At 38.5% G+C, this 16,548-nt stretch overlaps 1 protein-coding gene across 1 annotated transcript in view; it reads left to right on the forward strand.

Moving 5' to 3' along the window:
* The window catches only part of LOC144979058 (kinesin-like protein KIF21A), a 146,178-nt gene that overhangs the window by 41,115 nt on the left and 88,515 nt on the right, over window positions 1-16,548 (forward strand). The window contains exons 4-13 of the mRNA XM_078925672.1: window positions 3,465-3,653; window positions 5,620-5,676; window positions 6,496-6,588; window positions 7,707-7,835; window positions 9,734-9,898; window positions 10,953-10,978; window positions 12,333-12,528; window positions 13,195-13,390; window positions 14,026-14,092; window positions 14,835-15,086. Coding sequence (XP_078781798.1) covers window positions 3,465-3,653; window positions 5,620-5,676; window positions 6,496-6,588; window positions 7,707-7,835; window positions 9,734-9,898; window positions 10,953-10,978; window positions 12,333-12,528; window positions 13,195-13,390; window positions 14,026-14,092; window positions 14,835-15,086 — 1,370 coding nt within the window. The remainder of the gene's footprint in view (window positions 1-3,464; window positions 3,654-5,619; window positions 5,677-6,495; window positions 6,589-7,706; window positions 7,836-9,733; window positions 9,899-10,952; window positions 10,979-12,332; window positions 12,529-13,194; window positions 13,391-14,025; window positions 14,093-14,834; window positions 15,087-16,548) is intronic.

Here is a 16,548-nt window from a genome sequence, read left to right on the forward strand (position 1 = left end):
TGTGTGTTATATGTGTATGGGTGTGTATGTGTGTATAGGTATATGTGTGTTATAGGTGTGTGGGTGTGTGTATAGGTATGTGTGTGTTATAGGTGTGTGGGTGTGTATGTGTGTATAGGTATTTGTGTGTTCTAGGTGTGTGGGTGTGTGTGTCTGTGTGTGTATAGGTATGTGTGTGTTATAGGTGTGTGGGTGTGTATGTGTGTGTATTGGTATGTGTGTGTTATAGGTGTGTCGGTGTGAGCGTATGTATGTGTGTTATAGTTGTGTGGGTGTGTGTAAGTGTGTATAGGTGTGTGTGTAATAGTTGTGTGGGTGTGTATGTGTGTGTATAGGTATGTGTGTTATAGGTATGTGGGTGTGTATGTGTGTGTGTATATGTATGTGTGTGTTATAGGTGTGTGTGTAGGTATGTGTGTTATAGGTATGTGGGTGTGTATGTGTGTGTGTATATGTATGTGTGTGTTATAGGTGTGTGTGTAGGTATGTGTGTGTATAGGTATGTGTGTGTTATAGGTGTGTGTATAGGTGTGTGTGTGGGTGTATAGGTATGTGTGTGTTATGGGTGTGTGTGTGTTATAGGTGTGTGTGTGTGTGTAGGTGTGTGTGTATAGGTATGTGTGTGTTATAGGTGTGTGTGGGTGTATAGGTGTGTGGGTGTATAGGTATGTGTGTGTTATAGGTGTGTGGGTGTGTGTGTATAGAGGTATGTGTGTGTTGTGTTATAGGTGTGTGGGTGTATAGGTATGTGTGTGTTATAGGTGTGTGGGTGTATAGGTATGTGTGTGTTATAGGTGTGTCACGGGTGTATAGGTATGTGTGTGTTATACGTGTGTGGGTGTATAGCATGTGTGTGGGTGTATAGGTGTGTGGGTGTATAGGTATGTGTGTGTTATAGGTGATTGGGTGTATTTGTAGAGAATATTTGTTAAGCTGGCGAAACACGAGAAAATGACTCCTTAGAGACTGAATGACGTCAACGTACGGCTTTTGGTCTTGTGATTTGACCCACACTCGCTTTTGGATCGGAATGTCCTGGGTTCGAGCCTCGCTCGGCACATAGTTGAATCCTTGGAAAAGTCTCTTTACTCACATTCTCTCACCGTACTCAGGTGTAAAATGATTACCTGGTCGTTAATAGCGTTGTCTCTGTCCGAAAAATTGTAATATCGCCTAACAGGCGTCATGTCATGTTACGTGTTGCTGTTGACCAGGAATCCCTTTTAAAACGCTTTGAGCACGTTTAGTGGATATTGCGCTCAATTGGATTCAGTAGTCTGATGTCACGCCACCCGGCAACGGCGGCCATCTTGGTTCTAAACAAAGAAAATCATTACTTTTTATTCTTCATGCTGGCGAGAACTTTTCATATGCATTGTGATCAGAATGTGTAAAAGTCAAAACATGATCAAATTTATGTGTTTTTTCCTCGTGATACGCTTTTATGCTCGTCGGAGAAATATTTCATACGTACCATGCGTCATTAGGAAGGAATTGACGTTACGACTGTTGAAGAGTATTAAAAAAAAGTTAACGTCACTTTGCTCTTTATTGTTGTATTTAGACACCCAGTTGGGTGATTAGTTCTCACTAAGGTCCCTGTAACAGGCTATAGATAGAATGAAATTGACGTCACTCAGCTCTTTGTTGTTGTTTTTAGCCAGCCATGTTTATGAGTAGTTCTCACTAGTTATCAATCGTCCTCTAAACGTTTACACAGTTTTGTGTGTTGGTACGGCATATGCGCAATGTTGTGATTTTTTTTGGCTAAACGCACAGCATCTATAATCTAAACGTTAAAGGTTACACATAACTTTGTGTGTTGGTTCAATTGATCTGGCAGGCAGAAGTAGTGATTATTTTACGTTTACGCATTACATCAATATATAATACAACACAAACGTTTTAGGTTACACATAGTTTAGTGGTGTAAAAAGATTGATCTGGCAGGCTGCATTTGTGGATATTTTACTTTAACCCATACATCATATGCATTTAAGTTTGCACATAGTTTGTGTGTTCGCATGCTTGATCTGGCAGGCTAAACATGTGAGTATTGTTACTCAGACGCGTTTCATCAATATGCCCATAATATACAGATAGAATGAAGATGACGTCACTCAAGCCTTTGTTATTGTATTTTGCCATCCGCGTTTCTGAGTGATTCTCACTGAACTGTATTAACCAGACTATAAAAGTTCATGGTTACACATAGTTTTGTGTGTTGGTCGTTATACTTCCGGATGGCAATGTTATGAGCTTCTAAGCCAAGCGCATCCTATCCATAGATAGTTTGCGCTTGGCCAAGAAACTCACAACATTATCATCCGGAAATTTAACAAACCAACACACAAAACTATGTGTAACCTTTAACGTTTATAGTCTGGTTAATACAGTTTTGTGAGAATTGGATTCAATAGTCTGATGTCACGTCGCCCAGCAACGGCGGCCATCGTGGTTCTAAACAAAGAAAATCTGTACTTTTTATTCTTCATGCTGATGCTGGCTAGAACTTTTCATATGCCTTGTGATCAGAATGTGTAAAAGTCAAAACATATTCAGATTTACGTTTTTCTCCTCTGGATACGCTTTTATGCCCGTCGGAGAAATATTTTATAAGGGCGTCCGCCATTGTTCCGATAGTTTAGAGCCAGTTACGAAGTTACCATGCGTCATTACGAGGGAAGTGACGTCACGACTGTTGAAGCGTGTTACTCATAAACATGGCTAGTAAAAAAAAAATAATAACAAGGACCTGAGTGACGTCATCTTCTTTCTATCTATATTTATCTTCTAACAAAACTAACACTCTTCAACAGTCATGACGTCACTTCCCTCGTAATGTCTTAGAGTAACTTAGTAACTGGCTCTAAACTATCGGAACAATGGCGGACGCCCTTATGAAATATTTCTCCGTCGAGCATTAAAGCGTATCCAGAGGAAATAAAAACATTTTAAATATAATCATGTTTTGCCTTTTTTACATTCTGATCATGTGAAAAAGTTCTAGTCATCATGAAAAATAAAAAGTACGGATTTTCTTTGTTTAGAACCAAGCTGCTCATTTCTGGGCGACGTGACATCAGACTAGCGAATCCAATTGGATTCAATAGTCTAATGTCACGTCGCCCAGCAACGGCGGCCATCGTGGTTCTAAACAAAGAAAATCTGTACTTTTTATTCTTCATGCTGGCTAGAACTTTTCATATGTCTTGTGATCAGAATGTGTAAAAGTCAAAACATGATCACATTTATAATGTTTTTTTCCTCTGAATACGCTTTTATGCCCGTCGGAGAAATATTTCATAAGGGCGTCCGCCATTGTTCCGATAGTTTAGAGTCAGTTACTAAGTTACTATGCGTCATTACGAGGGAAGTGACGTTACGACTGTTGAAACGTATTTCCATTCGTTCTAGGCATACGCACTGACTTAGTTCCCTTTGTCTCTTCATCTCCACCCCAGACTGGTTCCGGTAAGACGTACACGATGGGGACGGGGTTTGACCTCGGACTCACCAGCCTGTCGGATGAGATCGGCATCATCCCCAGGGCCGTGGACCATCTCTTCAGGGGCATCGAGGAACGGAGGCAACGGGCCTTCCAGAACGGCCTGCCCGCGCCAGAGTTCAAGGTCAACACTCAATTCATGGAGGTGAGTCACAGTGATGGAATCGGCTGGTTGCTTGGTTGTTGTTGTTGGTTGTTGTTGTTGTTGTTGTTGTTGTTGTTTATTGTTGCTATGTGATCTCATGGTATGACACTTACCTTCGGATTGGATGGTCCCTGGTTTGAGTCCCGAGAGGAGCATAGTCGAGACCATAGAAAAGGCTCTTTACTCACACTCTCACCGTACTCAGGTGTAAAATGAGTACCTGAGTGGTAACAGCGTTAGCTCTGTCCGAAAAAAAAATTGTATTATCGCCTAACAGGCGGCATGTCACGTCGTCCATGTTAAGTGTTGCTTTGGCCAGGGACTTCTTGTAAAGCGCTTTGAGCACGCTTAGTGGATATTGCGCTATATACAATCTCAAGTCCTTCAAATATTGATCGATTAGACAGACTGTCATTTTGGTAAACACCTTTCAAACCTGAGACTTCCAGAAAGTCAATTCAAATGTCAAGAACAAACAGCCGCCCACTCTTTCTTTCCTTCTTCAGTTCGTTTATGGAATGAACTCCCTCAGGAGTTGATAGAAACGAAAAATTATACAGAATTTGAAACCGTGGAAAAAATATAAAATCATGAAATGATTACAGCGTGTATATGTATTATGAATATGTGAGTGAGTTTGTGTGTGTGGGTGTGGGTGTATGTGTGTGAGTGTGTTTGTGTGGGTGGGTGTGTTTGTGTGTGTGTGGGTGTGGGCGTGAGTGTGTGGGTTTGTGTGTGTGTGTGGGTGGGTGTGTGTTTGTGTGTGGGTGTGTGTGTTTGTGTGTGTGTGTGGGTGTGTGTGGGTGTGTGTGTGTTTGTGTGTATATGTGTGTGTGTATGTGTGTATATGTGTGTGTTTATGTGTGTGTATGTGTGTGTGTGTGTCTGTGTGGTGAAATTCATACATGTGGACTGCAGTCTGGATCCTCTATTTAGGCGGCGGGGCTACTGCATCGTCCATGAAGAAGAAGAGGAAGAAGAAGAAGAAAAAGAGGAGGAAGAAGAAGAAGAAGAAGAAGAAGAAGAAGAAGAAGAAGAAGAAGAAGAAGAAGAAGAAGAAGAAGAAGAAGAAGAAGAAGACTTTTACGAAGTCCCAGGTTTGAGAGGTTTTGACAAGATGAGAATCATTTTAATCGATCGATATTTGAAGGAAGAGTTTTCTGGTCAAAATCTTAAAAGCCGTTATTTTGTTTTGTTTTGTTTTGTTTTTGTTTTGTATGAGAAGTAGCCGTGATAGGAATGGAATGTATTCACAGATGGTGTGCTGGCAACCTCTGGTTGAAAATGGCTTGGATCAACGTGCGTTTATTTGTAGGTCTGATAACCCAAATTGTTATGGGCTCATCGTTGTAATGAACACATCTTCTCTCCACGACAACAATGTTCAAACAGGCCCATAATTACGTTGGGTTGTCAGACCTACAAATATGGACACACACAACTTTTCAATCTGATCCGTCCTGGGGTTGTAAAATGTCTTTTTAGATTTTTGTTATTTTTTTTTTTGTTTTTGTTTTGTCTTGTCTTATTTTTGTTTTGACTAATTTTTGTTTTGCTTTTTGTTTTTGTTGTTTTTTTTTTGTTTCTTTTTGTTTTGGGACTTCTTTTATTATTTTGTTGTTGTTGTTTCTTTCAATATTTTTTTGTTTACTCTCTAGTCTAATAATAAAAAAAATGAAAACATTGCAAAACAAATAAATTAATAAATTTATATTTACATTAGTCGGAAGTGAAAATGATTATATAAAATGATTATTGCTTGTTGTTATAAAGCCTAATACTGGACGGCAGAAAAGATTTTCGGTGTCTCTTTGTTTTTGTTGAAATAGAGAAAGGGCGACCACTCCTTCCTGACATAATAACTGATGGTCTTAGTGGATGATACTGGTCATTTAATATTTTAGTTATTTTACTCATACAAAATGTCTCATATAAAAGATCTACATTGTCAATATGATTTCCCCAGCTTTACAATGAAGAAGTTTTAGATCTTATGGACACAACCCGGGATCCAGAGATGAGGGTAAGTCAGAGTTACCTTTCTTGTTCCTTTCTTTGGATACATTCATTGCATACGATGTGCACCTATTTGCAGGTCTGGTCACCCAATTTATAATGGGCTCATTATTGTAATTAAAATCTCAACAACAACAACAAAAAATGATACAAAATATTGTCCATTACAAAACAACAATGTTAAACTAGGCCCATACGTGGGTTTGGATGTCAGACCTGCATATATGTAGACGTTGATGGCACACTATCAAACATGCCTACTATTACAAAAGAGTCGTCGGGAAGGCCCTTACTGTGTCCACTATCCCTCTATATCTGTTTTCCAACATACTTTCTGTCTTTGTCTTGAGATGAGATTACTTGGTTTTGTCCTGGCCCTCGTCGGATACCTTATCTGGGAGGAAAACAGTCAAATGTAAAGTTTTGGGATATGATATTTTTTGTCTTGTAAATCATCTCTTTTTTATGCACTGACTTATGTTTTGTTTACATATTATGTATGATTTATAAACTTTTGAGTGTATTCCAATAGTATGGGCCTGTGCTTGTGTCTGGATAAGAGTTTTAGGTGATCTCTAAGTACTTTGATAGTGTGATCTTGGAATCTACATCTGTTCCCTATTTGAACCAAATTCCCCCTTGTCTTAACTTTTCTTGGGTGCTTTAATTTTAATTCCAGAACTTTTCACTATCCCATTTTTTTTCCTTTTTACTGGCGCTGATATGACCTAAATTGTTGCAAGCGCCGTAAAACCCTTAAAAATGTAAACAAAAACACTTTGTTCTATAGTTCTATTGTTTTGTCTTGTTTTTGTGTTTTTTTCAGGGCCGAAAATCTCACATTCGAATCCACGAAGACGCAGGAGGAGGAATCTACGTGGTGGGAGCGAACACAAGGCCTGTTGTCTCATTGGATGATGTGAGTATCCACTGGATGGGGGATTTATGGGTGGGAAGGGGGGAGGGGGGGGGGGGGATCTACGTGGTGGGAGCGAACACAAGGCCTGTTGTCTCATTGGATGATGTGAGTAACCACTGGATGGGGAATCTATGGGTGAGAGGGGAGGGGGGGGGGGATCTACGTGGTGGGAGCGAACACAAGGCCTGTTGTCTCATTGGATGATGTGAGTATCCACTGGATGGGGAATCTATGGGTGGGAGGGGGGGGGGATCTACGTGGTGGGAGCGAACACAAGGCCTGTTGTCTCATTGGATGACGTGTGTAACCACTGGATGTGGAATCTATGGGTGGGAGGGGGGGGGGGATCTACGTGGTGGGAGCGAACACAAGGCCTGTTGTCTCATTGGATGATGTGAGTAACCGCTGGATGTGGAATCTATGGTGGGAGGGAGGGGGGGGGGGGGATCTACGTGGTGGGAGCGAACACAAGGCCTGTTGTCTCATTGGATGACGTGAGTAACCACTGGATGGGGAATCTATGGGTGGGGGGAGGTGAGGGGGGGGGGATCTACGTGGTGGGAGCGAACACAAGGCCTGTTGTCTCATTGGATGACGTGAGTAACCACTGGATGGGGAATCTATGGGTGGGGGGAGGTGAGGGGGGGGGGGGGGGGTCTACTTGGTGGGAGCGAACACAAGGCCTGTTGTCTCATTGGATGACGTGAGTCAGCTTTCTGTAGAAGATCTTTGGTTCACTTTTTGTTTTGCTAAAAAATGTTGAAAATTTCTCGTAGACATTTGTTTTTGAAAATATCAATTTGCAATGAACGGAATTTTGTTGATTTCCAAGATTTGCTCCATATAATAGAACTGATAACACATTACTCTTGAATATGCGCATCTTTGTTTTTGTTGAAAGTTTCTTTACATTCCAAAGTTTGTTTAAGGTGCCAAAAGTTTTACGTGCTTTTTAAAAAACTTTTCATTTATTTCCTTTTCTGAGTTCCCATCTCAGACAGTTTAGCTCCAATGTACAGGAATCACAGCCTCCACCAATATCATTATCACTACCATGTGTTTCTAAATTCTCATCTTTCTGTCTAACCCTCTCTGACCTCTGACCTCTGATTCCACAGACCATTGACTGTCTCAAGGCTGGAGCCCTGTCACGTGCCACAGCCTCCACCAACATGAATGTCCAGTCGTCACGATCTCACGCCATCTTTACTTTACTTATCCGACAACACAGACTTGTACAAGACGAGGTATTCTATTTATAGATCCTTTTGGTATAACGGGGAAAACCCGATTTTAACCCCTACGACAACACAGACTTGTACAAGACGAGGTATTCTATTTATAGATCCTTTTGGTATAACGGGGAAAACCCGATTTTAACCCCTACGACAACACCCGACTTGTACAAGACGAAGTATTCTATTTAAAGATCCTTTTGGTGTAACGGGGAAAACCCGATCTTAACCCCTAGGACAACACAGACTTGTACAAGACGAGGTATTCTATTTATAGATCCTTTTGGTATAATGGGGAAAATCCGATTTTAACCCATACGACAACACAGACTAGTACAAGACGAGGTATTCTATTTATAGATCCTTTTGGTATAATAGTAATAGGGAAAACCCGATTTAAACCAATAAGACAACACAGACTAATACAAGACGAGGCATTCTATTTATAGATCCTTTTCGTATAACAGGGAAAACCTGATTTTAACCGCTACGAGGACATAGACTAATACAAGACGAGTTATTCTATTTATAGATTTTACTGTAGAATAGAGCTACAAACTACCAATTTTATTGGGAAATTCCCGCTTTTTGTTCGCATTCATGCTTTCACTCTTATAGCAGTTTCCCTGATTTTGGTAACATTAAAAAAAACAAAAAACATCACCATCACAGCCACCACCACCATCATCATCATTATCATCATCATCATCATCATCATCATCATCATCATCATCATCATCATCATCATCATCATCACCATCACCACCACCACCATCATCATTATCATTATCATCATCATCATCATCATCACCATCATCATCATCATCATCATCATCATCATCATCATCATCATCATCATCATCAATCATCACTCCAGCATCACTACTACCATCATCATCCTCATCATCCTCATCATCATCATCATCATCATCATCATCATCATCATCATCATCATTATCATCATCATCATCATCATTATCATCATCATCAATCACCATCATCAATCACCACATCATTATCATCATCATCAATCATCACACCATAACCACTACTACCACCATCATCATCATCATCATCATCATCATCATCATCATCATCATCATCATCATCATCAATCACCATCACCACCATTGAGTAACATTCAGATTGAACTGGCCGTTTGTATTGCTTACAATTTAAATTCTATAAGTCAATAGCTATCTCTTATGACACTCGCCTTCGGATCGAAAGGTCCTGGGTTTGAGTCCCTCTATGAGCTTGCCTAGTTGAGTCCTTCTCTCACCGTACTCAGGTGTAAAATCATAACCTGGCAGTTAACAATGTTGTCTCTGTTGGAAAAAAAAAAGTGTAATATCACATAACAGGCGTCTTGCCATGTCCTACATGTCAAGTGTTGCTGTTGGTAACAGGAGGACACTTTAGGGGCAGTGTGGCTCAGCGGGTAGGGTCTTTGCTTCTTACCCTAAAGGTACCGGGGTCGATCATCCTCCGCTGCGCTGTGTGACCTTGAGCAAGTCACTTCGCCCTCGCCCCCTCGTGGATCTTTACCTTGCAGTGGTGAGGGGGCTTGAGGCACACGGGAGGGCAAAGGTGTAAATCCCGGTCGACCGTCACGAGACCATCCCGGGTATCGAGCCAACGAGCCACATGAGCTGCTCGCCCCGGTGTGTGACTAAATTTGATCCAAACCCGGTGCCCAACCATAAGAAGCTGCTGCCCTAGCGCAATTCGTGGCGCTGCACTGTGGCTGATGCCTGGGTTATTCCAGTCTTCCTTTGGAATAGACCCTAGAGACAAATTTCCTAAATGGGATGAATAAAGGGATTTTATAAAGCTCCTTGAGCACGTTTAGTGGATATTGCCCTATATAAAAGCTCAAGTTTTATTTTGTTTTAAAACCTTCCCCCCAGAATCAACAGTTGGACGAAGGCAAGGACTCGGACACCACTCAGACCGAGTTTGAAACTCTGACGGCCAAATTCCATTTTGTCGATTTGGCCGGTTCGGAAAGACTGAAAAGAACTGGAGCCACTGGAGATCGGCAGAAGGAGGGAATTTCAATCAATTGTGGCCTGGTAAGGGTTGTGTCCATCATCATCATCATCATCATCATCATCATCATCATCATCATCATCATCATCATCATCACCATCATCATCATCTATCATCATCATCTATCATCATCATCATCATCATCATCATCATCATCATCATCATCATCATCATCATCATTCATCATCATCTCATCATCATCATCATCATCATCATCTATCTATCATCATCATCATCATCATCATCATCATCATCATCATTCTATCATCATCATCATCATATCATCATCATCTCATCATCATCATCATCATCATCATCATCATCATCTATCATCATCATCATCATCATCATCATCATCATCATCATCATCATCATCATCATCATCATCATCATATGTGGTCTTGTGGTATGACACTCGCTTTCGGATTGGAAGGTCCTGGGTTCGAGCCTCGCTCGGCGCATAGTTGAGTCCTTGGAAAAGGCTCTTTACTCACATTCTCTCACCGTACTCAGGTGTAAAATGAGTACCTGGCCAATAACAGCGTTGTCGTCCGAAAAATTTGTAATAGCGCCTAACAGGCGTCATGTCTCGTTTTACATGTTACTTGTTGCTGTTGGTCAGGGACCCTTTGTAAAGCGCTTTGAGCATGTTAAGTGGATATTTTGCTTTATGAAAACTCAATTAATTTTTTTTTTAAACATAAGATGGCTATGGTACGGACCCCTCTTGCCAGTTTATGGTTGAAAATTTTCATGTTTTGTGAAATTGTAAATTTGCCTATCCAAGAATTATAAACTTACAACAACATGAATGTATTACTGTGTTGACAGTATGTGTGTGTTGAACCCGTGACCTCAAGAAGTCAGGAAGGGAAGGCTCTAGTTAGACTAAGGTTTGAAGCGATTTTTTGGGGGGTCGTGGATAGCTCATACAGTAGTCACAATCTCCCCGGTCAGGCAGAGTTGTTGTACCTGTATGGTCGCGGGTTCGAGCACCCATCGCCGCCACAAAGTTTTTATTCTCTGTTGTCTTCTGGCATGGCACTTTCCTACTCACTTCATTTCTTGTCTTGACAGCTGGTTTTAGGCAATGTACCAGTAAGGTCAAGGGTTCGAGCCACAAAGTTTTTATTCTCTGTTGTCTTCTGGCATGGCACTTTCCTACTCACTTCATTTCTTTTCTTGACAGCTGGTTTTAGGCAATGTATACACCTGGAAAGCAAGGAGTCAGTGCCATACAAGATTCTAACTACCGGCTTTAGACTCCTGGAGGCAACATATCTACTCATTACATTTATGTGTTGACATCTGACTGATGTCTTAGGGATATTGTACAGAGACTCAAGGGTTTGGCCACATTTGTGATTTACAAGTCTGTCCTTCTGGAATTTTATTATTATTTGTTTCTATGAAGTGATGTATGTAGCATAGTGTTTTATCAGCACTGGGGACAATAGCATAAATGGGAAGCTGTGCTAGAGTGTTAACTGACACGCTTACAAGATCCTGAGTACAGTAATTAGTATGTATGTACAGTTTATGTAGGTTGGTTCTATCTGACTGAATGTCTTAGGGATATTGTCTGAATTGAGACTGCGGGGTATATTTTACTGTATTTACAGTCTGCTTTGGCATTAGTGTATATGTGTCTTTGTTGTTTCTGTCTTTGTTTTTATTATGTATGTATGTATGTAATTATATTATGTACAATTATTATATGATTAGTGTTATAGTGTTTGTGTGTTGTTGTAGTGTGCTATTGTGTATGTGTTGGATGCATGTGAGCTTTTATTCATATGTCAATTCTTATTAATATTTTAACTGATATTTTATTATTTTATAATTATTATTATAATTATCATTATTATTATTAATTCATTATTATTTATTATTATTATTATTATTATTATTATTATTATTATTATTATTATTATTATTATTATTGTATTATTATTATTATTATATTAGTGTATTATTATTTATTATTATTATTATTATTATTATTATTATTATTATTATTATTATTATTATTATTATTATTATTATTATTATTATTCATTATTTAATTAAATTATTATTATTATTATTATTATTATTATTATTATTATTATTATTATTATTATTATTATTATTATTTATCATTATGTAATTATATTATATTATTATTATTATTATTATTATTATTATTATTATTATTATTATTATTATTATTATTATTATTATTATATTATTATTTTTATTTATATTATTATTATTATATTATTATTATTATTATTATTATTATTATTATATTATTATTATTATTATTATTATTATTATTATTATTATTATTATTTATTATTATTATTATTATTATTATTATTATTATTATTATTATTATTATTATATTATTATTATTCAATATTCAATATTAATCAATTTCCATTCCCTCCCTAACTTTGTGCCATTTTATTCCAGTCGTACGTTGATGATCGCTTGCATCTCCCCGTCAGACAGCGACTTCATGGAGACGCTGAACACCCTGAAGTACGCCAATCGGGCCAAGAACATCAAGAACAAGGTCATGGCCAATCAAGACAAGACCAGTAAACAACTGGCCACGCTTCGGGCTGAGATAGCACGCCTCACACAGGAATTACTGGATTACAAGAGTGTATGTGTTGTTGTTGTGTGTTTTCCTGTATGTGCTGTTGTGTGTTTTATTTGTAGCAATAATTCTGTTCAAAGAAACAGATATTTAGAATTTTGGTCACAAAACTCGTCCTTCAAATATTGATCATGGAAATAGCTCACAATATTTGTTTTTATATTCCTTTCAACATAAAGAAATTCTGGTTCAAATTTGATTCACATTTGTAGAAACTTTCATTTTGATATAGTACATGCCCATTGTGTCACACAGTAGTTACATATGTCATATTTCATTTCAAGATACTTTACAACATTATATTACACCCCCTATAGTAAAGATAAAGAGCTGTCGCTAGATTCCTATATAGGCCATTAGATGTATGCTTGTGTATTGGAACCGTAGCAAGGAGGGGAATTAATATTTTGAGGCCTTGAACTTTGGTGACACAAGTTGCAGACGACAAACCTGAAGTGGAAGTAATACCAATGGGAATGTAAATGGAAGGAGGGAGTGGTGTGTTTTAGTGATGGGAGGGGGGGTGTAATAAAATCATTTTTGAACTTTTATTGGTTTTGGGCAATTGTTCTTGATAATAAAACTCCTGAAGTTGTGTTGTGGTCAAGAACTCGATGCCGAAAACCAATACAAACCCAAAAATTGTACATTATTGTTATCACCTTATTTCAGGGTCGATGCACTGTGGATGCAGACGGGGTGGAAACCGTCAATGACATGGTGGCCGAAAACACGATGCTCCAGACGGAGAATGACAAGCTGAGACAGAGGGTGAAAGCGTTACAGGACACCATTGAAAGTCTCAAGGTTCGGAATACACAGCTGATGACCGATGCTGCCATGACGTCTTTGGGAGGAAGTGTGAATGGTGAGTAATGTCCTATGGCTATATGAGTGTATGACAGGTAGATCCTAGGTTCAAATCCCTCCTTTGGTGGTGCAAAGTTAAGTTTTAGACATCGTTGGGGGGACGTTTGAATGGTTATTAGTGTCGTTTGGCTTTGTGGGTTTATCAGATGTTACTCATCTTCGGACTGGTAGATCCTAGGTTTAAATCTCTCCTTTGATGGTGCAAAGTTAAGTTTTAGACATCGTTGGGGGGACGTTTGAATGGTTATTAGTGTCGTTTGGCTTTGTGGGTTTATCAGATTTACTCATGAGGTAGATCTAGTTAATCTCTAGTGAAGTAAGTTGACCATGGAGGGGGCTTTGAATGTATGTGTCCTATGGCTATATGAGTGTATGAGATGTTACTCATCTTCGGACTGGTAGATCCTAGGTTCAAATCCCTCCTTTGATGGTGCAAGTTTTAGACGTCTTTGGGTGGAAGTTTGAATGGTTATTAGTGTCGTATGACTTTGTAAACAATAAAGACATAAATACATTACAAAATTCTAGATAGACGACAGAGATATTTTGTAGGTCTTCTCTGTAGAAAAGTCTTGGAAAGTAACCCAGTCATTTCTAATCTGTTTCCAATGGACGTTTTGTTTGACTTTCCAGGAGACGTGACCAATGAAGACGTGTCAAACCTTGTCAAAAAATACCTGGCAGAAATCGAAGATCTCAAGTACGTTGGATTTTTTTTGGTTATTTCCTCACATTTTTTTTCTTTCCTCTTTTTCTTCTTCTTCTTCTTCTTCTTCTTCTTCTTCTCTTCTTCTTCTTCTTCTTCTTCTTCTTCTTCTTCTTCTTCTTCTTCTTCTTCTCTCTTCTTCTTCTTCTTCTTCTTCTTCTTCTTCTTCTTCTTCTTCTTCTTCTTCTTCTTCTTCTTCTTCTTCTTCTTCTTCTTCTTCTTCTTCTTCTTCTTCTTCCTCTTCCTCTTCCTCTTCCTTTTCCTCACTCTTCCTCTTCCTCCTCCTCCTCCTCCAGCTCTGTAAGCTAAGATTAAATCACACAATTATTTGCTCACACTTCTTTCATTTTTTAAATTTGTGTGTAAAGTGATATTCTAGTTCGAAGATTTCATATTGTGCAAGGAAAATAAAAATCCCAGATTTCAGATTTTGTAACAAAAATATTTGAAGAAAAGTGATTTTTAAACATTGTCTTTTTGTTCAGACGAATTTTTGATCCATGAGAGTGACTCCACATTGGTTCTAAGAAATTTTTATTTGATTTTCATATAAGTAAGAATAAAAATCCTGCATTATGGGTAAATATGGATTTGTTGTTTCTTCAAATTCGGGATTTTAAAACAAATAATGCAGAATTTTTGTTCTTTTTGCTTCCAGCAAATCTGATGCATGAAATTCAGGATGATGAATATTCTCCACCAATTTTATTTAAAGGAAGAAATTATTTCGTTCCAGATCTCAGCTGGCAGAATCGTCATCCTTGTGTGAACACCTCAGCAAATCCAACGCTTTACGAAGCCCTCGGTCCTCCTCGTCTCGGATGACTCTCAGCTCGCTGTCCATGATGTCTTCGTCCTTCTCGGCAGGAATGGAAGGGCCGGTGTCCCCGGAAATACTGGAGTCCTCGTCCGTTCTGGCCGAGGCCAAGATGGAAATGAAGAAACTAAAAAAATTAAGGAGGTCGCATTCTCGTAATTTAAATCAAGAGTGAGCACTGTCTACTAACCGATGTGCACTTAGATGCAGGTCTGATAACCCAAATATTTATGGGCTCATTGTGGTAATGGAAATACTCTCCAGCCAATGAAAAATGTTCTCCAATACAACAATGTTAAATCAAATCCCTTAATTTTGTGTTCAGTAATCAGACCTGCAAAAGTAAGTGCACCTCATTTCTAACATTTCATTTCATTTCCTTTAACATTTTTGAGTGGGTTTTTTGGCCTTAATTTTAGAAATAGGGTAGAGAAGGCATCTAGATCAATATATTGATGAGGATAGAAGGTCAATATATTGATGAGGATAGGTCAGTATATTGATGAGGATAGAAGGTCAATATATTGATGAGGAAAGAAGGTCAATATATTGCTGAGGATAGAAGGTCAATATATTGATGATTATAGAAGGTCAATATATTGATGAGGATAGGTCAATATATTGATGAGGATAGGTCAATATATTGATGAGGATAGAAGGTCATTAATAGATATTGATATGAGGAATAGAAGGATAAGTATATCTTGAGGAGCATAGAAGAGAATTGAGAAACGTCTGTATTTCAAAGCAACTCTATTAGTTCTATCTTACCATATGAACACAAAAAAGGGGGTTGGGGAAATTATCATTTTAACCCCATATGGTATAAAAATAAAACTTAAACATGTTGCCGATTTTCTGTATATTTACGGAATTCAGGATGTTACAGAAAAGCCTCCAATCACCTGGAGAATGGAGAAGGGGAATTACGAAATGTCTCTTTGCTGGATGTCAGTGCTCAGTTAAGGGTTGGTGGATATGGTTGGTGGATATGTCAGATAGGGTTGGTGGATATGGTTGGTGGATATGTCAGATAGGGTTGGTGGATAAGTCAGATAGGGTTGGTGGATAAGTCAGATAGGGTTGGTGGATAAGTCAGATAGGGTTGGTGGATAAGTCAGATAGGGTTGGTGGATAAGTCAGATAGGGTTGGTGGATAAGTCAGATAGGGTTGGTGGATAAGTCAGATAGGGTTGGTCGATATGTCAGATAGGGTTGGTCGATATGTTCGCTTAAAATTTGCGTAAATTCTCGTCTCCTGAATAGGTAACCCTGACTTAAGAAAAATATTCCATTCGTGTAAATTATATTTCTTTTCTTTTTTTTTTTTTTCCTTTCTTCTCCCCACTAACGTAACACAGAGTGATGGTTTATGTTGTTGTTTCCTTTCACTTTTAATTCAATCACTAAACAATTTATGTCATAAAACGGATACCTAGAGGTACCGAAATGTGCCTGTGAAAATGAAGAGAAAAATGTGTTGGGTAAATACGACTCTTAAAGATGGTGACAATGCAAGACAAATAATGACTTTTCAGATTCTGACTTTTGTCAGAAGACGAAAGGAAAAAGAGACAAAAAGTGCTGTCAAACAATGGCATCCATTCATATTTTTACTGTATTTGTTTTTCTT

Source organism: Berghia stephanieae, chromosome 8 (genome assembly GCF_034508935.2).
Source record: "Berghia stephanieae isolate SIO BIC M18660-M18661 chromosome 8, UCSD_Bste_1.3, whole genome shotgun sequence".
NCBI classification, from domain to species: domain Eukaryota; kingdom Metazoa; phylum Mollusca; class Gastropoda; order Nudibranchia; family Aeolidiidae; genus Berghia; species Berghia stephanieae.